The 25000-nt window shown below is 43.7% G+C and overlaps 1 protein-coding gene and 1 long non-coding RNA gene across 2 annotated transcripts in view; both read left to right on the top strand.

The window, feature by feature from the left end:
• Positions 1–6813, top strand: part of LOC123520578 (flocculation protein FLO11-like) — a 124961-nt gene extending 118148 nt beyond the window's left edge. The window contains exon 7 of the mRNA XM_045282967.1: positions 4512–6813. Coding sequence (XP_045138902.1) covers positions 4512–4654 — 143 coding nt within the window. The 3' untranslated portion in view covers positions 4655–6813. The remainder of the gene's footprint in view (positions 1–4511) is intronic.
• Positions 6814–7630: 817 nt separating this feature from the next.
• LOC123520577 overlaps positions 7631–25000 on the top strand; it is a 53955-nt gene continuing 36585 nt past the window's right edge. The window contains exons 1-2 of the long non-coding RNA XR_006679310.1: positions 7631–7986; positions 20028–20088. This is a non-coding gene — a long non-coding RNA (uncharacterized LOC123520577). The remainder of the gene's footprint in view (positions 7987–20027; positions 20089–25000) is intronic.

Here is a 25000-nt window from a genome sequence, read left to right as displayed (position 1 = left end):
CCATCCCTGACCTTTATTCCATTCAAAAGGCTACAATTGGCGTTCCACGGACTTTAACTGGTGTTCTTTATGGTACTTGTGACAGATTAACAAGATTTCTACGTTATCAATAGGAGAAAGTCTTGAGAATCGGGTTATTCATCTCCTTGGCCTTTGAAAATAGTGGCAGTGAAAGAGAAAAACGTGTCATAATATAGAGAGTAAACACGTCAGAACACAAACTTACTGGCGCTGTTCCACGACTACAAAACTGGATTTCTACACTATCAACGGGAGAAAGTCTTGAGAATAAAATCACCAAATACTAAGAAGAAAGACTATGAAAATATGTCGTAGTACAGAAGGGGTGAGGAGTAAAGGTAATAAAACACATCGAAACATTTACGTCTTAGGGCTGTATGATAACTGAAAAAAACTCATAGACGTACACTGTATATGAGAACCTTTCAAGTAACAGTGCTTTCTTCCCTCTCTTCGCCAAGGGTAAAGGTGGTTTACTAATGGCTACAAATAAAAGAAAGGTTTCTTCCTCTTAATTGCCGCTTCACAAAAGGTTTAGCAGAAAAAAGCGTTCCAATCGAGGCATGGCAGGGCTGCTTGTAATACAGTATACTCTTGCATTACCACGTTCATCAGCATCTCATTGGAACCGCTAAACTCTCCGCGCTCGTTCCCTCGTTCGCTCGCCACATTCCGTAAGGCAATTAAGGCCGCACGGAACCACAACGATAACTTCCACTGCTTTCACTACAAATTGAATTCCATCTTAACACTTTCACTGCTATGTTTGTTCTTCGCAAACGTAAAGAGTATTGTTAAAAAGGGTTTATATGGACACGAACTAAAGGAAAGAATGGAGAGAATAGGAGATTATTTGGGCATTATGCAAAATAACCTTCGCTCGCGTATTTCCATGAAGTAACTAATTTCTTTCCCCAAAATAAACTTTTTTTTTTCATTCATTTTTTATTTTTTCTGTATCGCGATCAACACAGTGAAGAGATCGCCAGTGAAATCATTCAACTGACTTGATTTAAACCTTAAGTTATCAAACCTAAATAAATCTAACTGAACCAAACCTAACTTAACCTAACCAAACTTAACTTAACCAAATCTAACCAAACCTAACCTAACCAAACCAAACCAAACCTAACCTAGCCAAACTTAACCTAACCTAACTTTAACCTAACCTAACCTAACTTAACGCTAAACTGAAAACTCTAATGTTATTTCTGTATTATCCGATTCCCTTTTATTTTAAGCACGTAAGTATTCAATAGGCAAGATAAAGAAGTAAGTGTCTAAAATTTTGTTGGTGATTATTGGACAATTTGTCTTGCAGTGAAGGGATTAAAACTTACCCTGTATTAATTAGAAGCAACTAAAGAGAGGTGAAATATAATGAAGTCCTTTGTGTAGTTTCCTATCACTCCCAAGTTTTTCTAGTGGTAGTGGCAAGTGATGAGCTCGTTGGCTGGGTTGCTGCGTCAGTCCCAAGGCACGCCAGTTTGCATTAAAGTGTGTGACAATCCTTCACAGCTTACATGTTCACCTTGTCTCCACCTTCTCTCTCTATCTACTTTATCTATTCAATCATCTGTCTTTTTTTTAATGCAATAGGGGAAACTGGCCATGGGCAACAAAAAATTAAGAAAAAAAGTCTACTTGATTTGTTAGTTCCCTTAAAAAGATCCAAGAGTTAGCCAAAAATCAGGGACAAATGTCTTGAAACCTCCCTCTTAAAAGAAGTCAAGTCGTAGGAAGATGGAAATACAGAAACAGACGAGGTATTCCAGAGTTTACCTAACTTGACTCACATATCTACATACAAACTCACCTCAACTCATCATTTACTCATCTCTTATCCATCTGTTTATTCTCCCTGACTCCTTTATGTGCATACTGACACACTCACCTCTGCCTTGTATACTGGATTACTCCCTCCTTCCTTCCTTCCTTCCTACCTTCCTTCCTTCCTGCCTTCCTTCCTGCCTTCCCTTTCCGTTTCATGTACTACTACTCTCCGTGCACTATGAAGGGAATCCCGTGAACCCTTCCTTGCCGCCTCTAGGCGTGGGAGCAACACAATGTTAAATTAGGTCTTGCTGGGCGGGGCGCGTCCTCTCAAACATTACTGCCGCGCTCGTTGCTGTTCTCCGGCAACGTTTCTTGCAGATTAGAATCGACCACGAGCGCCTCCCTCGTGGATCCGGAGTGAAGTATTTACTATGGCGGTGGTGCTTCGTTCCCATATCAGTGTATTAATTACTGCGCACGTATTATTTAATTCATCCCAGGTGATAATTAATAAGGCGAGCGTCGCTAATTAGCGGGTGGTGGCTGAGAGAGAAGAAAGGTGGTGGCGTGTCGTGCTAACGTTGAAGAATATCAGTGTACATCACGGGGAGGGTTTTAGATCGCTTGTCTCGCTTGCTTCCCCGGGAGGGCGAGTGAAGGGAAGCACCGCGTACTACGTAATAACCTGAGACAAAAATAGTCTCCTGGAAAAGTGGCAGCAAGCGCTCCCTCCTGGCGCAGGCTGATCCGCATGCATAATTCCTCGCCTAATGATGTTCAGGAGCGTACATGTAAAGGAAGAACGTTATTAAAGTAAACAAATAGAATAAGACAGAATGAAGCAGGCCAGAAGGGGGGAAGTATATTCGGTGCCTTCCCTTCAAAATTATTACCAAGGGAAAGAGAAGTAATGACGGAAGTGATTAATAATCCCCCCACACCTCCACACTTTCTTCCCCCAGTGGGAGGCGAGTACGGGCCCTTCTGCGGCGCCTGGGAGACAAGGCCATCCCTGCACGGGAGCGTTTCGCCTTATCAGTAATGGCCAGACCTGCCCACCCTTGACAGCAGGTCACCAAACTTAGCCACTCAGGATCACGGGACTGGCACAGGAACAGCCTTTCTTTTTTCTTCTTCTTTTGCTCCTTTTCTTATGAAGTTTACCGCCACCAACGCCACGAAGCAGATGAAGTAGCGGCTCTATGCTGGTAGTGTTTCTTTGTGTGGCGCCGAGACACAATACAGCTCGAGAGCAGACACACGCACACACCTCCATGAGTGTCCACTGGAGTGCATATCTCTTGAAATGTATAGATGATTCAGCGGTGGCCTTGGTGTTTGAGTAATGATGAAATTGGTGATAGTGATAATAATGATGAGGAGATGGAAGAAGGAGAAGGAGGAAGAAGAAGGAGAAGGAGGAAGAAGGAGGAGAAAGAGGAGGAGGAGGAGGAGGAAGACGAAGAAGAAGGAGAAGGGGAACTATGATTAATGAAGATGTTGATATATTGGTGTGTGTGTGTGTGTGTGTGTGTGTGTGTGTGTGTGTGTGTGTGTGTGTGTGTGTGTGTGCACACACACACACACACACACACACACACACACACACCAATAAAAGAAACAAATATACCCCAATGCCTATGTTATTTATATTTACAAACAGTGACTATAGCTACTCGAGCATCACCGTCCCTGCTCAGAATGACACTAGGTTGGGGGGGAGGGAGGAAATAGTGAGAGTCTCCTCCGCGTCCACCTCCACACCCTCAACAATCCTCACTCCACATCTCACTCGTCTTGCGTCAATTTCAGCTCTTATGAAATGGCAAGACTAATGGTCAAAGAGCCACTGACTGATCCGTATTATTTGATCCTGCGAGGCTTTAATACACGGCAGGGACAAAGTAACAATAGCATTATCGAGAGTAAATGGTGGGTGTGTGTAATGTGTTGTGGCTTTCCGGCAACAATACACTGCCGCTGATGTGTTTGTTCTGGTTCACTGTGAGCTATTTTGCTTTGTTTTGTTCTGTAAGGAAATATGTTCATTGTATTTATTCTATATTTGTTTGTGTATATATTCATTTATTTATTTATTTATTTACTTTATCTATTTTTTTAATTCAGATTTATCGTTGCAATACCACATTTCAATATCAACAATGGCTTTTAAAGACACATTTCTGGTCTTCAGCCTTCTTACAGTTCTGGATCCTGAAGAGAAAAGAAAATAAGTCCATGCATTTTTTCTTATAATAGATTTTATTGATTAGAAATGAAAGCTTTAAAACTCTGAATTTCAATTTCAATTTCATCATCACCCTTTTCAATAATGTTTCACTACTTTTTATTGAGTTTGAGAAGAGGTCACAGCGGTCCGAGGCCTACCCAAACACTGGTCATGGAAACTGTCGGTATTGAAAATTTGAATCTCATCGCCTTCCCTTTTGTTGTTAATGTTTGATTTGGAATTTCACGCCAAGCTTGCACCACATTTTACTAAGTTGGAGAGGAAACCACAGCAATTTGAAGGTTACAGGAACACACTAATCATGGAAGCTGTAGGCACTAAAACCTTCAACCTCGTCACTCTTCCTGCTGACAGTGTGTTGTAAAATCATACCCTAAACTTCCCATCTAACTCGAGGAGAGGCCAGGCAGTGTGACTCTTAGCATAACATATCGATCATAGCCAACTTCCATCTTCCCTACAGGAGAGCATCCGGCGGCCATGCACGGAGGAGGGCCCCAGAGCAGACCCTCCCCGTCCCCGCTCTTCCTGTGCTGCCTGCTAACCTGCTGGCTGCTGGGACGCCGCACCTGCTGCCCCCTGCCGCCCTCGCTGTGCCCCAGGTGATCTCAGCGGCAGGTGGGACATCCCTAGGCGACACAAGTACTTCCTTAAGGGAGCAAGAACGAGGGGCGCCGGCAGAGTCAGGCCACACCGCGGACCTGCATAATAACGGTGATGTGGCGCCTCGTTGAACCTTCTATTTTTGTATCCTGTTAAAAGAGTGTGATTTACTCGACCTGCGTGACCTCTGTGAGCTGTCTGTGGCTTCGTGCGAGTGAGTGTTGAAGGAGACGCTTTCAGTCGTTAAGGTGAGGGCGCCGTGGCCTTCACCAGGTGTAAATAAACTGCAGTGTCCGCGCCGCTCACCAGGACCGAGTGACGGACGCAGAATCAAGGGAAAGACATCCATGATGGTGAAATTTCTGGTGTGACGTTGAGAGATAAGTGACTTTCTCAAAACATAGAGAGAGAGAAAAAAAGATCATAAAAAAAGTTGTTTGAAAATTTCATGAAACTACTGTGTAATTAACTAGTTTTCTTGCTCCCAAGGAGGAATGAGCGGACTGTGGCAGACTGAGGGAGAGACTGAAGCAGCCTCACCCCGCCCCGCTCCGCCCCATCCCGCCCCACCACCACCCCCTCCCCGACACACTGTATTGAATAAAGGGACCTGTTTTCTTTTATAATTATCTACATCTATGAATAAAAAATGCATAATTTACAGCACTGTCATGAAGAGTCATCACAAAACATCACCACCTTCACACTTCACACTGGTCATGTCATCACTATCCTGCTCATCTCATCACCACCACCACCACCATCACCGTCATGCTCACCGCCACAGCCAGTACAATCAGCACCACCCGTCATCCTCACCATCCTCACCACCACCATCATCATAATAATCATTTCGTCCCATGAGTCATTGTCGTTTATTTATCCGACTTATTCCCTGTGATTACTGAAATACGACTCTAATTAATTAATGAGAATAGACGTTGCTGTGCTGCCAGGTCTCTCTCCCCCCTTCTGACCTGCTCACCTCCCCCCCACTCACCCTCCCACACCCAGCCACCCTCAACACAACATTGCACCTCCTCCACTAGTCCAGACATTCCACCCCCACAGCAGCACCACCACCTCCTGTTCCTCCTCCTCCTCCTCCTCCTCCTCCTCCTCTTGCGTTGCCCCGTCACACTTCGCTGGTGGCTCCCCTTTCGTTCCATTGGCTCTCATTAGTTGCTCACGAGGTAGTAATGATAATGATGGGACGAGTGACCTGTTCTGTTCTTGGCTCAATATCACAACGGAGAAGTCATTTAGAGAGTGCGTGCGTCAAGGCTCTTTGGAAGGTGAGATTATTCCAAGTCACACACACACACACACACACACACACACACACACACACACACACACACACACACACACACACACACACACACACACACACACATTACACACACACACCTTAATAACACCACCTAGCGTTACCTGTGTAGTCACGTGGTTCTCCCTTCAGTCTGTAGATACATTTAGAAATCAATTAAAAAAATGTTAACCCGTGTGTGTCCCTCCCCTCGAGTCCTCCCGGTCATTTTACGAGTCTATTTTGTATACTGTGACAAGTCCTTTGGGGTTTGCGGACTGTTTCGAATCTATACACATGCAAACCCGGACCCCACCCCCACACCCACCTCTCGTGCGTCCCTGTGAGCCCCGCCGCAGCGAGCACCAAGGCCGCCCAGGTGTCCCAGTGGTGTTGGATCCACGAGGGTGTGTGAGAGTGTTCTGCAGAGCGTGACATTCCTCAAGTGATGACTCGGCTGTGTAAAAGTATATTAGGATGCGAGTAGTGTAGATGGTGTGTGCGAGACTACGTGGATAAGACGCGGCCACCCCACCATTCCCTCCCCCATGCACACGTGTGGGGGTGACAAACGAAAACGATTAGACCAGAGCCCCGCCAGGTCGGCCGTGCAGGCTGCGGGGACACGGGCACTCTGGAACACATTTCTAAAGCTTTTGGTGTTATGAGGTGATCCGGCTTGACTCTCCACAAGCACCTGGCAGGAAGTGGTCATATCCTTTTCTATTTCACTTAGTTGACTGTTCATTTCCAGCCTGGCCGGAGCCGGGCAGCCATGTAACACTCATAAGGCATATTTGTTAAACAATTTTGTCATGTAAAAATGTGTTGAAATACAGTTGAAAGCTTCGTATTCTTTTATTATTTACTTTGCCTTGGAGTTCACGAAGGTATGATCCATTTGATGTAATTATTATTCACCATAAATACAGGAGGGTTTTTAATTTGTAATCCTATGGCTTCTAGCATTATTGTATTTTAAAGATACATGTTTGATTGTATATGTATTTTCACTTTTCTTCTAGCTTAAAAAATAGTAAGGCGTTATTTTGCTAAACTATATCTTTCATGTCTTTTCCTCAAGATATACAATCGCTAGTATTCTCCAATCACCATAGCTCTCTACTCCCGTGAAGAAGCACTTGTCCTTCATTTCATTGTTAGTCTGGCAGTTCTTGAAAACACAGTAATGACTAGCGCGTCTGGCAACAATGCCGCGGGTACCGCCAGCCAGGCATCTCTGAACTTTACCACGACTCCAGACTAAAATTCTATTATTCTGTCATTCCAAAGCATTATCATTTCAATTTCCATTTATCATCTTATCTTTTAAACGGTGTTCTTGTTTAGCTTCCGTCGTATGCTTCTGAGAATACTGAAGTGTCCGCATTTCTCCCGAAGCAGCGTGACTCCTTTGCTTCAGCTTCGTCTCCTGGTGTGAGCCTTGGAACACCTTTGTGAGGTGCCTGACTAAGTAGTTCCCGTATTGATGAGTTGTTCTGACAGTACCTGGCTTATGTTTCAACGTGAAGTCACGCTTATATTGCTTAAGAGCGTGTTTATTTATTTCCATGCCTTCATCCTTCCACTGCGAGGTACAGTGCAGAGCTTCCTGGTGCGTGGCGGATGGAGGCGCCACGTCAGCAGGGCCAACCGCTAGTCCCGCAGGATATGGATAGTTCGGCGAGATGAGTCTGGTGTGGCAATGCTACACAAGAGTCCAGGTGTTGCAATGCCACACGTGAACCCATTTAAGAAAAAAAGATAAATGTTAAAGTAGACCCTCGCGGAGAGAATATTGAAAGCACACTAATATTAACTTTACCGAAGACTCACAATGAAGTAACACAAGTTTAAAGGAAAATTTATTTGATATTTTTGACATCGGACAAAGAGAAACCATTTGTGTTCTCACAAACTCATCACTTGTTCTGTGAAGTGCCCACAGTAGTCTTATGGTATCTATATCCGTACAGGGAGAAGGCCCAGAGATCAAGGAACAGATCCATATCGTCCTTCAGTAAAGGTAAGTGAACAGTGGACGTACACAAAACGTATGAAGTATAAGAAGCTACAAAGAGCCACTACAGCGTTAAGTTTGTTGACGTAACAATTGAGTAATGTGTTGATATTTTAGTGACTGTGCAACATGATATTGGTACTCGTATGAGGTACATATTATTAGTAGACACATGTAAGGCTTTGGTAAAGTGTGAGTTATCGCGCCAAGGTATCTTCTCGGCGAGGATCTTGATCGCGCCAAGGTATCTTCTCGGCGAGGATCTTGTTAACATTTGCCGAAAGAAGTTTGAAGTGTGTGATAAGCCAGCGAGCCACGATTTTATCAGAAAGCGTTGGTGTTTTCGTTAGTCACGACTTCAGCCTATAAAGGAGAAAGTTAAGGTTCTGTATTATAAAATGTTTTCTCTCAAAAGAACCATTTTCAAAAGCTTCAGAGACGATGCATCAAATTGTCATGCGTGATTTTTTCTTGTTGTTGATGCAACATCCTTGTTAAACAGTCATTAAAATCATGACAATACACTTTGACCTCTTCAGTACTGGGACGCATTTTCACCTTGAGTTTTTTGGTGTGATTAGACGATTTCATTGACATTAGGAAGGGTCTATGGAGGTCACAAAATTAATAACCACTGTCTTCACTATTCTAACCCTCACATGAGTTTCTGAAACTTTATAAAATCACCAAATAGTAAGAAGAATGAATATGGAATCACGTCATGGTACTGAAGGGATTAAGTCGTTGAATTAATTCGAGTGCCCTGTCCTATACTTAAAGCTTACTATCTGGTTTGCTGAGTGGGAGAGCGTCGTTGGGCTGGCAGTGGAATAACGGCCTACATGTCAGGCAACACACTCGCATTATTAGCCAAATTAATCTCCTCTGATATTTTCCTCACCGGAGATGCGGAATCTTTGTTAAACATTTATACGACCGGATTCATAAAAATTCACTGAAGAACTCTAAAAACTTCTGCTCTTAAAAGTTGTGGAGATGAAATGCCGAAACGTTTTGGAATACGCGCTATAATATCAGATTAGTTTTGTGTCCGTGAGGGAATCCAGCACGGGGAATCTTCCTAGAATGTTGGTAAGAATTTGGCTCATTTTAAAGGGGTCATAAACAAATAATGCTTTCCTTCCTTCCCGCTTCCTAAGACTCCATTCGTTGTACACTTTCCCAAACTTACCACAGTGGGAAAATTAAAGTCGTGCATTCGTCAGGCCTTGTAGAGCATGACTTCACACTGAGCCACGTGGAAAGACGTCAAAAGAAGGATATAGTCGAAGTTCTTAACATCCTTCAGTACTTTGACCTATTTTTACCTTGATATTTGGAGTATGATTAGACGGTTTTATTTGCATTAGGTCTATGGAGTTCAGAAGATTAATTGCCAAAGTCTTAGCTATTTTATTCCCCACTTAAGTTTCTGAAGCTGTATGAAATCGCCAAATAGTAAGCTGAATGAATATGAAAACGAATCATGGCACTGAATTGGTTAAGATCTAATATTTTGTATTTTTTTCTTCACACATATAATTTTTTTTGTCAGGAATGTATCGCAGAGTAACGCGTGGTTCATTTGTATCTTGTGAGCGCAGAAGGAAAGTGAACAGAAAAGCCATTTCGTTGCAAGCCATCATTGCCGAGTCGCTGATGAAGCTACAAACTGACGCCTTTCAGTGATTTCTCTTGTTTCAGTGTCATTGAGGTGCTGTTTAGTATCTTATTCGTACATTGATGTCTTTTATACTGTTACTGTGAATTATATATTTTTTCTCGACTTCCTGATTAATGGGAGCTGAAACAAACAATAAGTCTACCACGTGCCAGTTATCCAGTTATCAGAAAAAAAAAAAAGATAATAAAAATTCCACTGTCCATCAACTACCAGCAAATTGATCCCTTGTATAGACTGCCAGTGTGAATTATTTATTTTTCTTTATTTCTTGATTCATGGGAGCTGAAACAAACAATAACTTTACCACGTGCCAGTTACCAGAAAAATATAAAAATAAAAAAATACTTCTCTGCTTATCAACTACCTGCAAATAGATCCCTTGTATAGACTGTCAGTGTGAATTATCTATTTTCTCTATTTCTTGATTCATGGGAGCTGAAACAAACAGTAAATCTACCACGTGCCAATTACCAGAAAAATATAAGAATAAGAAAATATTTCTCTGCCAGTCAACTACCGGTAAATTGATTTAATCTTCCGCTAAAGCTCGCTATTGACTCGGCGCTCATAACGTAATTACTGAATTTATTCCACTCGTCTCTCATCATTATTTGCGATTTAATTTTTTTGCTGCTTCTCTCTAAATCTACCTTTATCGAGATCGAACTATTTTTCTCTTTTTATTCTTTCTGCTTCATTCAAAGTGCTTTTAACTCCTTCAGTACTGGGACGCATTTTTATCATGAGTTTGGGTATGATTAGACGATTTTATTTACATTACGAAGGGTCTATGGACGTCAAAAGATTAATAGCCAAAATCTTCACTATTTTAATCCCCACAAGTTTCTGAGGCTTTGTAAAATCTCTAAATAGTAAGCAGAATAGCAGAATGAATATGGAAACGCGTCATTGCACTGAGGGGGTTAAGGATCGTAGTTACATCATCCTAGTTAATACAGTACTCTAGTGTCAGGTTTTCTTATTTATCCTCCAGCTAATATAGTCTTTATTTTGTGTTTGCATTGATACACACCAAAAAAAAAAATATGTCAGTTTTGTCAGCTAAGACTCATGATTATTCAAGAGACTATAGGACAAACAGATGTGTCTAGAGATTCGTAAGTATTTATGGGAAGAGTGTCTTTTAGTAGTGAAGGGAAATATCAAATAATAACGTATTAAGTATATAATATTGACCACTTTATTGTACACTCTTTGATCTAGTGTCAGCCGTCCCCTCACCGTGTCTAAAGAACTGTAGGTAGTTATGAGAAAACTCCTTTAATATTGAAGGGAAATATCAAATAGTAACGAATCCAGTATATGATTTTGACCACTTTATTATTACTCCCTTCGATTTAGTGTGAACCCTCCCCCCCACGTCAGCCGGCCCAGCGTCACAGCCACTACTACACAGAGGAGACGAATCATACGCTCACGCCCCATGGCTCTGTAAATAACACACGTGACTGGGCCCGTGTAGCATCACTGATTTCATCCCGTGTTGCCTGCGCCTGTTTGCCTCGCTGGGGGGAAGAAACACGCTGCGATAGATTCCTGCTTCACTGGAACGCTCGTGTCAGTGTAATTAGCGCGTGACTCAAATTGTACTGGCGATAGGAATATTTTTGTGCTTCAGTTTCGCTTCTTTCTTTCTATTTTGACCTTGAACTTAGTGGATTAATTTGTTTATTTTTCCCTTAGGCTTCTCTGTGACGCTGACTAGCTTCCCCATACGTGAAACAGAGAATTAATGCATGATATGTTTCTTTTGTGAGCTTGAGTTTTTTTCCCTTAGTCTTCTCTGTCACGCTAACTGGTTTTCCTATACATGAAATAAATAGAGAACAGAATTAATGCATGTAAGGGGAAAGAGACAGTGTAAATGGAGGTACTACTATATGTTTCTTTTGTGAGCTTGAGTTTTTTTCCCCTTAGTTTTCTTTATGATGTTAACTGGCTTTTTCTATACGTGAAATAGATACAAAACAGAATTAGTGCATGTAAGGGGTAAGAGACAGTGTAAATGGAGGTACTTTACGTTTGAGATACATAGGAAGGGTAAACTGGAGAAAGAGAAAGCGAAAAGAGGGAAGAAATGTAGCAGCATGGTTTTGTTACTCTTGCTTTTGTCTGCTTAGAGAGAGAGAGAGAGAGAGAGAGAGAGACAGAGACAGAGACAGAAAGACAAGAGACAAGCACACACAGACACAGACAGAGACAGACAGACAGACAGACAGACACAGAAGTATTTATTTTACGTATTCACCATTTTTTTTTTTCTTCCTTGCATATAAGCATTTTTCTGGCACTCGACCGTAGCGATGGTGGTGGTGGTGCTGGTGGTGGTAGTGGTGGTGCTGGTGCTGGTGCGGGCGACACTAAATTTCCCACGCCTGCACGGCCGGCTGGGTTCGATTTGGGGGTCACCAGGAACCATTTTTACCGAATATTTGGGATGGTGAGTGGGGCGGGCAATGGCAGAGAGTGGGAGGGAAAGGGAGGGACTGGGAGGGAGCGGGGAGATCTGAGTGAAGGGGCTGACTACCACCACCACCACCACCACTACCTCTACTACTACCGCAACCACCGCCGCCCCGACCTCTGTAACTTCACCCAGCGTCCGGAAGAGACTCAAGGATCGCTAGATACAAAGAAAACGGAGGTTGGTGGTGTGGTGAGGCTTGTTGCTTGCTTCCTTCCCCTTGCGTGGTTGCCTGCTTTACTGCCTATCCTCTGTCTCCTTGGCTATTTTCGTGACTATCATTGTATTTGTGTTTCCAGTTATCCATGCTCTCCCTCTCTCTTCCTCTCTTTCTCTTTCTCTCTCTCTCTCTTCCTCTCCTTTCTTGCTCGTATCTTGCTTACCCTTAATTTCATGGGCCTCCGCACTCCAGTTTATTCGATATTTTTACCTCTCTCTAAATTAATACAGTAACTTTTTTTATTTCCAATCCGTTCACGTATGTGTTATGGCTTCAATTTAAGCGTCAGTTTCCTACAATTTCAAAAGGTGTTTATTATCAGCTTGCCATTAGTTTGCGTTCCTGTTTTGACGCTACGGTTTATCTTCACTCTAATAATTGCCTACAGGGAAAATTGCAGGTATAACGAACGTAGATACCAAAAATTCCCTAATCTACCTTTTTTTTCCACATTTCATTCGCATCGCGCTAAATTCTTTGCGAAGCTGGAGTAAAGTTTTGCAGCGGGACAAGCGTGAGTCAGTTAATAACCGCAGGGAGGCAAGGAATGAGCCTATAAACACACGATCCAAGCCTGCAGGAAAGCCTACGAGTGCTGCATTACTCCTGACACCTAGAAATAGAAGCACCTCAGGTAACACACACACACACACACACACACACACACACACACACACACACACACACACACACACACACACACACACACACACACACACACACACACACACACACACACACACCATCCAGCACAGGCCTTCAGCGTGTAAACCAATTAACTCGCTTCACTTCCTTTTCTGATAGGAAAGCCTGGCATGGTTCCCTGTATTACTTTTACTATACTTCCAGGAACAAGTCAGCGAGTTTTACATTAAGTCTGAGATTTGTCCCGGTATAGGAAACAGATTCTTGTAATGATGGTGAAGGCTTCATTATCGGGGAAGGAACACAAGGGGTAACATTTTTTTATTAATCCCTTCAGTACCTTGATGCGTTTTCATATTCATTCTGGTTACTATTTGGTGATTTTATGCAGCTTCAGAAACGTATGTGGGGGATTTAAATAGTGGAGACTGCGGCCATTATTCTTCTGACCTCCATAAACTCTTCCTAATGTCAATGAAATGGTTTAATCATATACAAATCTCAAGGTAAAAATGTGTCCTAGTACTGAAGGCTAATGTATCTACAGGCATGACTATTGAAGTAACTGTAGGGGATAGCACGTGGGCAGAGTTAAGGGACAAGGGCATTAGAAGATAGGGAGACAGCAAGAGGCCACTTGACCCACACAAGGCAACTCCTGAGCCCTTAAAACTCATCAGGCTCGCGAAGCACGGAAATGCACCTTCCTCTACGACCACCCGACACGTAAATCAATTAACTCAATTTTCTTCTTTGTTGCGGGAGAGTGTTTTTTTTTTTTTTTTGGTGGGTATGAAAGAGGTCAGCCAAAAGGAAAAGAAAGGGAAAAAAACTCAGCTAACTCCTATTTCCCCATTAATCCCTTCAGTACCATGCCGCGTTTTCATATTCATTTGTCTTACTATTTGGTGATTTTATACAGCTTCAGAAACTTATGTGGGGGATTAAAACAGGGAAGACTCTGGCCAGTAACCTTGTGACCTCCATAGAACCTTCCTAATGTAAATAAGATTATCTAATCATGCCCAAACTCATGGTAAAAAAAAGCGTCCCAGTACTGAAGGGTTAGAAATAAAAAACCTCCACTGAAAAGGGAAAAAATAGACAGATTTTGCAAGATGGCTAAGGTTAATTTAGATCTGAAGACGTCCTAACACTCTCTTGCAGAAATAGATCAAGTCAATGGGAAGAAAAGGGCAAACAGAAATGGACATAGTGCTTTACCAGAGAAAAGAAATTAACACTGGCAGTCTCCTGTGACACTATAAAGATGAAACAAAGGACAGAATACCTGGCTAATAGAAGGCAAACACTGAAAACAGCACCTCCAATCCACAAACGTGGCCATAAAACTGTATCGCTTGAATTGCTGCAGTGATTTGGAGGTCAAGAATTAGCATATCACAACGACCTCCACGGCGATCTTGTGTTCTGCAGTGCGCCACCCGAGGCCGCTCAAAGACGCTGGCGGAGAGGGCAGGCAGGGCTCACAGGCACGAGGGAAGGGAAAGGTAAGGAGGGGAGGGAGGAAGGAAGGAAGGAAGGAAGGAAGGAAGGATGGGCAGCCATGCACACTGATCGGGAAGTTCTGAAGTGTTGCCGTGCCGCTGCTCGTGTGTGTTGGAAGTTGACCCGAAATTACGTTGCCTCAGTTATTTAGGGGAGGTCAGGGCCAGGCAGCGGGGCGAGGCGGTGCGGCGGGCCGGGGAAGGGGAGGGAAGGAGCGGAATATTCGTAAGTTTAAGGATATTTCAAGGCAAAGGATAAAGGTGATGAAAAATGACTACTTGCTTGGACATAGACGAGAGCGCATTTACACAGCTAAGCCAGGTTTCTCTCTCTCTCTCTCTCTCTCTCTCTCTCTCTCTCTCTCTCTCTCTCTCTCTCTCTCTCTCTCTCTCTCTCTCTCTCTCTCTCTCTCTCTCTCTCTCTCTCTCTCTCTCTCTCTCTCTCTCTCTCTCTCTCTCTCTCTCTGTGTGTGTGTGTGTGTGTGTGTGTGTGTGTGTGTGTGTGTGTGTGTGTGTGTAACGTACCCGAAAGCGAATTTAATCTCTTATACAAAAACCTACACACACACACACACACACACACACACACACACACACACACACACACACACACACACACCAATCAACTCTTACAAAATTAACAAAGGAAATGGAACGTAGCTTACAAAGAAGAATTAGGCATAAAAACACCATATTTGTGTATCTTTTTTGTGCGCCTACCTGATTGTCTGTTTGTCTGCCTGCCTGTCTGTCTGTCTGTCTGCCTGTCTGTCTTTCTGTCTGACCATCTGTGTGTGTCTGTTCATCTACCTGTCAATCAGTGTTCCTGCTTACCTGTCCTTCTATCTATCTGTCTATCTGTTTGCTTGCCTGATTGTCTTCTACCTGCTTGTCTGTCTGTCCATCTGTCTATCTATCTATCTATTTGTCTATCTATCTATCTATCTATCTTCCTGTCTGCCTGCCTGTTTATCTATCTGCATGTCTCTCTATCTGTCTGTCTGTGTGTCTCCTTGTCTCCCTAACTGTCTGTCTGTGAATAAGAAACTAACAATCTTTTAAGCGTGTCGCGTAAAAAAGACCAAATTTTGTCCTTGCAACACACACATAGAAAGAAGTAAATGAGTAGATAGGTAAATCAATAAAAACGAGAATAAATCACGAAAAAAATGACAACAAAAGAGTGCACATAATATCTTGCCCTGGAATTTTACGCACAATAAAACGGAACAGTCGATAGGTTATGAGAATCCTGTTGAGGGTTTTTTTTTTTTCGTTTTTTTTTTTTCGGTTAATGTTTGTATTCTCTTTTCCCGGAAGCCGAGCAGCGAGTCGAGTAATCCAGTGTAACTTTATTTTCAGTTTCCATTTTGCATTATAATCCCGCGGCCGTGCCTTTGTTTCCCCCCCCTTCAGGACCTCCACCACCATCGCCACCGCCACCGCCACCACCTGCCTGCCTGCCTGCCTGCCTGCCTGTCTGTCTGTACACGTGCTTCCCTGCCTCCCTGTCTCTCTGCTTCCCTGCTTCTCTACCTCTCTGTTTACCTGCCTCTTTACCTTCCCTTGCTTACCTGCTTACCTTCACGCCTTCCTTCCCGCCACCACATACACACACGTACACAAACATACATGCATTCACACGCACACATATTCACACACGCACACATTCATACAACACACACACACACACACACACACACACACACACACACACACACACACACTCTCTCTCTCTCTCTCTCTCTCTCTCTCTCTCTCTCTCTCTCTCTCTCTCTCTCTCTCTCTCTCTCTCTCTCTCTCTCTCTCTCTCTCTCTCTCTCTCTCTCTGTTGTTACTCTTTTTTTGTGTGTGTTTTTCATCCCCATATTCAATAACAATTTTAGTTCTATCGTCGTGCTAAATTCAAACGTACCAGAGATCCTTCCTGCAACTTTTACTGCCTTAGGTCCACTTCTCTCCAACGCTTTGGCTCCCCACCGCCACCTTCTTATTGCAGCACCACACCAATCTTCAACAGGTTCTGGTGGAGGCAATAGAGATTTTCAAGGATGATTTTCGTGATTGTCTTCATCGTTCAACAAGAGTCGTGTACTCTTCGTGGGGGAAAAAGTGACCACATGGAAATAAATCTAACTTTTAATCTCTCTGACCTTTGAAAATTGTCCTTATTGAGAAGATCAAAGCGTTTTCAAATATTGGTATGGGAATAGTGAATGATTGATACGTGGTGGTAGAGCTTTGTCTGAGATGATTTAGCTAGTTGGCGAAGTGGCGACAGACTCTCTGATGGATAAAGTCATTGGTGTTAGTCCCAAAGTTCTCCTTGGATGCTGCATCAATCTTGTGGGGGTACTTAGGAGCTGTGTATCTCCCTAGCTGATGTTCCCTGATGTTCCCTTTTCCTATCGATTGCCTGTGTTTCGAGACCATTTGTAGGCGATGACACCCTTGGGAGAACCCCACACGACACCACTTACCGTGACAGAATAAAGACAGCCTTGTTTTGGGGCAAGATTGATGTGGTGGTCGCCTGTACTTGATGCTGAAGGGTTGGTATTGAAGTGTTACTGTCTAGAGGGTCGTTGTTGGTTTAGAGCACCTTCCTACCTGCCTGCCTTCCCGCCCACACTGGCAAGATGGGTCACTGTGGGCGCTACCTTTCTCTCTCTCTCTCTCTCTCTCTCTCTCTCTCTCTCTCTCTCTCTCTCTCTCTCTCTCTCTCTCTCTCTCTCTCTCTCTCTCTCTCTCTCTCTCTCTCTCTCTCTCTCTCTCTCTCTCTCTCTCTCTCTCTCTCTCTCTCTCTCTCTCTCTCTCTCTCTCTCTCTCTCTCTCTCTCTCTCTCTCTCTCTCTCTCTCTCTCTCTCTCTCTCTCTCTCTCTCTCTCTCTCTCTCTCTCTCTCTCTCTCTCTCTCTCTCTCTCTCTCTCTCTCTCTCTCTCTCTCTCTCTCTCTCTCTCTCTCTCTCTCTCTCTCTCTCTCTCTCTCTCTCTCTCTCTCTCTCTCTCTCTCTCTCTCTCTCTCTCTCTCTCTCTCTCTCTCTCTCTCTCTCTCTCTCTCTCTCTCTCTCTCTCTCTCTCTCTCTCTCTCTCTCTCTCTCTCTCTCTCTCTCTCTCTCTCTCTCTCTCTGGTCAGCTGTTACCATCTTCTCATCTCTCTCTCTCTCTCTCTCTCTCTCTCTCTCTCTCTCTCTCTCTCTCTCTCTCTCTCTCTCTCTCTCTCTCTCTCTCTCTCTCTCTCTCTCTCTCTCTCTCTCTCTCTCTCTCTCTCTCTCTCTCTCTCTCTCTCTCTCTCTCTCTCTCTCTCTCTCTCTCTCTCTCTCTCTCTCTCTCTCTCTCTCCTCACACTACACTCACTGCGTTAAAGAGGCTTACGCTGATGGAGCCACGTACAACTCATGCTGCTGTTATAGATACGGATATTGCTTCCTACTGTTTCATTCTGCTGCTGCTGCTGCTGCTGTTACTACTACTACTACTACTACTACTACTACTACTACTACTACTACTACTACTACTACTACTACTACTACTACTACTACTACTACTACTATGCTACTATTTCTACTACTACTACTACTACTACTACTACTACTACTACTACTACTACTAACACTACTACCGCTTACACCACTACTGCTACTATTACTTATACCATTTGCACTGTTTCCTATCAGCGATAATGATAAGCAGGTTAGGATCTTCAGCCAGCCCAAGGAACCATCGGCAACCATAGCCCAGGCACCTTCTCCCTCGCAAGGTGAGGTGGCCAAGACAAAGGAGACGCGTGCACAACTTTGAAATAGGAAGAAACAGCTACGCGTCTTGCATACAAACTAGAGAGACACTAGCTAAAATTACGTAATTAGATCAAAGAACTAAGAGGAAAACTTCGACACCAGACAGACAGGCAGACGGGGTTGGAAAGGCATTCTTTTCACTTAGACCTCGTGGCTCTTAGAAGCAACTTGCAGAGACGTTTTAGGTCAAGGATATTCTTTTCTACATAATAGTGACGAAGCCAGATGTTGCCCGGTGCACCTAGACCGGAGGCATTTGATTACACCGCTGAGTGGAAACAAGAGACGCGAGGGAAATAAGGAAAGAAAGAGAACAAGGAAAGGGAGCGACGGGGCACTGAGTTTGCTCACGTAAACAAACCCAACAAAAGATGGAAAAAATATATGTTATATGTAAACGATTCCAGAAACGATGACAAGATGAAACAGTGCCATAGGAAGAGAAAGAAATGGAGAGAAAAGTAATCTCCATCGCACGTGCAAGTTCAAGGGAAGGCGACTAAGTAACGATATCACCAGCAATAAGAGTGACTTTTCGCACCATGATAGGATGAAGCTACGAAAAGAAAAAAGAAGAGAGTGCGAGGAGACACTGATTTCAGTAGTCAGGATAAGTCAAAGAGGCGGCGGCAACTGTACAAAGAGAAAGAGAGAAGGTGAATTCTGCAGCGACACAAAAATAAAGATATTGACGAAAACATACGATGAAAATACAGGTAGTTATTGAATACAAGGCAGCTAAAATAAGACTAGCAGTGACTTTTGAAGCGATGAGGAGCAGGAGAAATGTGAGGAAAAGAAGAAAGCCCTAGAAAATAGTGAACATGATAATGTAGAAAGGCCAAGAGGCGAAAACAGGTGAGTTCAAGTGAGAGGAAGTTGGAGAGAAAGAAAGATATCATCGCCGTTCTGGAAGGTGAAGGAAAAGAAAAGGTGGAGAAAAGATAGTCAACTTGATGACGTAGACAAACCCGGGACGTGAGGAGGTGATGGCAAGAGAGACAGCGGCAGCGGCAGGGAGGGAGGGTGACGCGGCCTGAGGGAAGCAAAGAGGCAACTGGTGGCGAGAGGTGTAGGTGGAAAGAAGGATTGGATAGAGAGCTTCAGACTTTTCTAACGACAAACCTGAGCACGAATCACGCCAAGAAGGTTAAGAAGTCTTCCGCTTAACGAATGCAGGAATGTGTAAATATTTAAATGAGTAACTATGTGAATTAGAGGAAAAGTGAATTAATGAATAGAAAGTTTCCAGAAGTGTATGGAAGGAATGGAGGAATTGAGTATGCAGTAACTTTGTATCTTTTTAAGTCTTTGTGAGAAATGAATAAGTAAATAAGGAATAGGACAGGTAAAACACAGTTCTTCTCTTGTCCGTTGACTTTCTTGAAACTAATTAACATTTTTACCAGCGTTCCGGTAATGACTCATTCACACAGCTGGTGCCGCCGCTCACTCACACACTCACACGGTGCTATTCATTCACTACCTTTTCTATACTTCACTGAACATTTCACTAACATTTTTTCATCTAATCTCCCTTGTTTAGAAAAGGGAAACATTTTTTTACGTATGATTAAAAATACACGTATTACAAAATGCACTGGTAGTTAATCCAGCATTCCTTCCGCTGTTGTAGTAATTCATTTGGTAACTCATTAAGAATTATATCTAGTAATTTTATATTTTGTCTTTTTTTTTTATCTACAGGAAGGAGGGAATGAGGGAAAACAGGAGTTGCTGCTGCCTTTACTGCTATATCATCTGTAAGGTATGTCCTCAGTACTCGTGTCTGCTTACAAGCATAAGACACGTTTATACTCAAAATTCGAACAAGTGTAGATTTGGTAAAGCAAGTTATCATCACGAATTGTGGCTTTCAAGAGGCCCCTGCGTGTGGGCGTCAGCGAAGGCCTCTCCCTCCATGTTATCAAGTCATTTTACATTAGTACCTTTGAATCGCAGGGGCTGTGGTGAGGGTCCGGCCTTTCTGCCCGTCCAGGTCCAGGGGCTGACCTGGATTCTAATGTAGTTAAGGAAATGTGTGTGTGTGTGTGTGTGTGTGTGTGTGTGGGTGGGTGGGTGGGTGCGTGGATGGGAGTAGTCGCGTTGTCTGGGTTTCCCCTGCATGTAGGCATGTCAGATTGATAGATAGAGATTTGGATTTGATTATTTTCACTCTCAAAGGATCTGCTCCTCAACTGACGCCATAACCGATGACTCGTCCATTCTATCACTGGTTTTGTTACTCTTATGGTGGTGGTGGTGGTGGTGTGGTGATGGTGTTGGTGGTGGTGATGCTACTGTTACTGCTGCTTCTGGCACTGTCACTGATGCTGCAAGTGTAACTATTATTGTATATTTTGATATTTTAGCGGTCTTAGGAAGCAGGATTTTTATGATAACGCAGCACAGTACGGCTCCAGACACGGAGGAACTCGACTCGTCACCATTTTTTTTTTCCTAGCTTACCAATTTATAGGTGATGAGATTTAGTGGGCAAAGTAATTCCAATAGTCGGTCACAGATTATGTATGTTATTTTGCTTTATTCTTGTGTGGTTTAACGTTATTCAAGCGATGAGAGTAAGCCGGCAGAAAAGCTCCAATAGTCATTCTTAGGATATGTTCTTCCTATTTATTTGATCTCCCTAACATTGTTTATGAGCGTGCTGGAAGTCAAAAAGTAGCTTATGGTCCAGTTATGAGCCGTGGACAGCCGCCACTGAGTTGTAGACAGGGGCGGCGCCCATAAAGTACCGCCCAACACTCCCGCCGCGGCTACTCATTCCCAGAGATGACTGCCATATCATTTGCATAGCGGCAGGGGAGGCTGGGCTGTGGTCGTGAGGCCGCGCGTGGCATCTGAGTGCATGTAAGAGAGGATAGAGCAGCCAAGAAGACCTGTAGAGATGGAATGATTAGTGGTATGTGGATTAAAACCGTGAAAACTTTTAAGCCCTTCAATACTGGGACGCATTTTTGTCTTGATTTTTGGATATGATTACACGATCTTATTTGCATTAGGAAAGGTCTATGGAGGTAAAAAAAAAATAAATAAATAAAAGATTAATGGATAGAGTCTTTACTATTTTAATCCCCACATAAGTTTCTGAAGCCGTATAAAATCGCCAAAAAGTAACTAAAGTGAATATGAAAACGCTGCATGGTACTGAAGGGTAAATGATGTAAAATGATAAATGCTCAGATGTAACGTCACTTGTCTTGCCAATAGAGAGCGTCCAGGAACACCGCCCCACGACTTGTAATGAAATGCTCGAGTGCTGGACGGGAAAGCTGGAAGACGACACAAGTCTAGAATTAAAATCTTTACAACCCCACTTGATGCACAGCAGAGGGCAGCTTCCAGAAACACCGGACAGCAACTAACTCATATTGAAGATCTCCAGTGGCTGCAGAGGGGAGTTGAAGGATGCCACTTGACGGAGGGTAACTCTTCTTAAGCCCTTCAGTCCTGTGCCGCGTTCCATACTCATTCTTCTTACTATTTTGACGATTTTATCCAGCTTCAAAAACTTATGTGAGGGATTAAAATATTGAAGACTCTTCCCATTAATCTTCTGACCTCAATAGACTCTTCCTAATGCAAATAACATTGTGGAACTACACCTAAAACTCATGGTAAAAATGCGTCCCAGTACTGAAGGGGTTAATATTACTTCACCTCTACAGACCTTTCAGAAATGCTGGCCACAAATTCCCGGCAATGTAAAGCTCCGAGCCAACCAGTGCTGTGGTTTGGAGTTACATTGAGCGTCGCGAAGTAATGAGTGCGTGAAGCGAAAAGTCCTCAAGTTGCGAAGTAAATGCGGTTTTCCGGTGTGATTCGTGGTGCCGGGTAACGCTGTGCTGCCGGGAAACGAGGCGTGTGTGCGCTTTGTGAGATGCTGAGCTACGTTGTGAGGTGTTGATACAGTGTTGGAGATGCTAAACAGTTCCTTAGATTCTGAGTCAATATTCTAAGTGATGAGTGAGTTTTTTGAGGTACTGACAGCCTGTGTTTTTAGATATCGAAGCTGATTTTTAATTGCTGAATCAGGGCTTGGGGTGCTGTAGTAGTGTTTTCGTTAGTGCTAATTCCTTGTTAACCTCTTCAATACTGGGACACACTTTTATCTTGAGATCTGGGTATGATTCGACGATTTTATTGACACCAGGAAGGGTCTGTGGATGTCAGAAGATTAATGACCAGAGCCTTCACAATATCAACCACCGCATAGATTTCTGATGCTGTATAAAATCTCCATATAGTAAGCAAAATGATATATGAAAACGCGTCTTAGTACTGAAGCGGTTAAAGATGATAGTATTCGGTGTTTGACCTGCTGAGTGTCTGTGTGTATATTTGACTAGATGAACCAATATGAAGTGAATCAATGTTTTGAGATGCTGAGTCTGTACTTGAGGTGCTAAATCGGCGCGTTTAAGAAGTACAGAGTGTAAGTGAAAGCAGTGAAGGGTCAGTTAAGCTCCTGGAGGTGAAGTAGTGAGGCTGTGTGAGGTGTGAGGTGGTGGGCCGGTAGATAAGGTGGTGGAGGAGAGTAAGAGGCGGCGCGCGGTCGTCGGTAAGGCGCTGATAGAGTTTCTGGGGTTGGCACACTAAAAGGTAAAGTTTGTAACTGCAGAAAGTGCTGGTATTTGCTGTCTGTCCCTGAATGCTTCCAGTAGCCGCGGAGACTATCAGGTGGCGTGCAGCTTGAGTGGACGGGAGGCAGCGGCCGCGAGAGGGAAAGCCAACACGCAGGACACGAAAGTTGGCAATCAGCGGGCGAAAGAGAGGAATAGTTGCACCATACGAGGGCGAGAAGGCAACATTCCATCGCTATTCAATCGTAATGAAAATATAAATATCGAATATATCCCTCGCTGGCGGAATAATAAAACAGTGAAAACTCCATTGGTGCTCCCTGGCCGTGGGTGGCGAGGAGGTGAGAGAGAGGCGGCCGGGGGAGAGAGGAGTTGGGGGAGAGAGAGAGAATGAGGGGAGAGGGATGCAGGGGAGGTAGCGCGGCGCAGATGTGTGTTTTAATGCGCGTCATAACCTGAATATTCCGTGGTATTGCTGGCCGTGTGTTCCGTGACGGGCCGCTGATCCCTTAGTCACCTTGCCGCTCCCAGCCACGACCGCCAATGCAAAAGTTGGACGCCCGCCGCTACTAATGGTGGCAGGGTGAAGACTTTTTTTTATTCTTTTTATCAGTTTTCGTGATAAATGTGAAATACATGAGTGGATGAAACATTACCTAGGGCTCTCTCTCTCTCTCTCTCTCTCTCTCTCTCTCTCTCTCTCTCTCTGGCCTTTTTAAATACATTACATGGATAGATTAATCATGTTAGGGATATTGGGCTTTTGAACTTGGTGTGTCCGAAGTGATTGATGGCCGGGTGACCTTGAGAATGAGTCCTATGAGAGAGAGAGAGAGAGAGAGAGAGAGAGAGAGAGAGAGAGAGAGAAATAGGTGATAGGATTGCCACTACTGTCTTTTCCTCTTTACTCACCCCACCACCACGCTTCAGTTCTCCCCTCACTCTCCCCTTCACCCCATTTCCCGTAAGTCTCCCTTTCCAAGTCCACCACCACCACTACCTCCCCACAGCCTCCCCTCTCCTGTCCAGCACACCGCCACATCTCTCCCCAAGATCACCTCCCCTACACAGCTCCTCTCCCAGCTCCCTGCCATAGCTTTCCCAAACACCTCTCTCAAGTTCAGCACTAGTAGCTCCCCCAGGATCGTTGTACGCTTCCTCACAGCACCCCCAGCACTAGACTATCCCCTCACTATCCTTCTCTTTCTATCTGAACACTGCATTATTGTAAACTCACCTCCCGTATTCAGAAATGTTTTGCTCTCTCACCACGACTATTTTCTAAGGCCACGGGATTATTTGACTGTTTTTCAAGAGTGTTTCTCCAGTTAAACATGAAGAAATCTTGTCATTCTACTCACCTCCCAGTCATTGGCCCGTGTTCAGAAATGCTTTGCTCTCTCACCACGACTAAGGCCACAGGGATGAGTTGAGGGGTTTTCAAGAGTGTTTTCCAGTTAAAAATGAAGAAATCTTGTTATTCTACTCACTCACCTCTCAGTGACAGGCCCGTATGCAGAAAAGCTTTGTTCTCGACTATTTTCTAAGGCCACAGAGATGACTTCCGGAGTTTTCAAGTGCTTTTCCAGTTAGTAATAAAGAAATCTTGTCAATCTGCCTCCAGAACAGTAGAAAAAAAAAAGCTTAAAAAACTCGTGTAAGTTGAAATAAGCATTCTTGAAATAGTGGAGGAGAAGCAGAGAAGCGTGTGAGAATGCGAGCCATAGTTTCACCGAGGTCTGATTCTCCAGTACAGTCCACCACCCTTATTCCCCGAGGCTTCCCTTTCCGCATTACAATCTCCTCTTAACCTAACCTTCTACTCCCCAGCATGGCATTCACACCTCCTCTAAGCTGTCCCAAACCACCACCACCACGACGACTAGTAAAAGTAAATCTGGGAGGCAGCAATACAGTTTTAGTAAGCTAATCTCCACAGCCTTTTGTATAGCAGGGCACTTTTAACAGTTAATTTTGTTTGGTTCGTGATGCTTTGGTGCAGTTCAGTATGTATGTATGTATGTATGTATGTATGTATGTATGCATGGAGTACGTACTATACCTTCACGTAGTATG

Source organism: Portunus trituberculatus, chromosome 47, assembly GCF_017591435.1.
Source record: "Portunus trituberculatus isolate SZX2019 chromosome 47, ASM1759143v1, whole genome shotgun sequence".
Lineage (NCBI taxonomy): Eukaryota > Metazoa > Arthropoda > Malacostraca > Decapoda > Portunidae > Portunus > Portunus trituberculatus.
The sequence above is the reverse complement of the archived record's forward strand: the minus strand, read 5'-3'. Positions and strand labels throughout refer to the sequence as shown.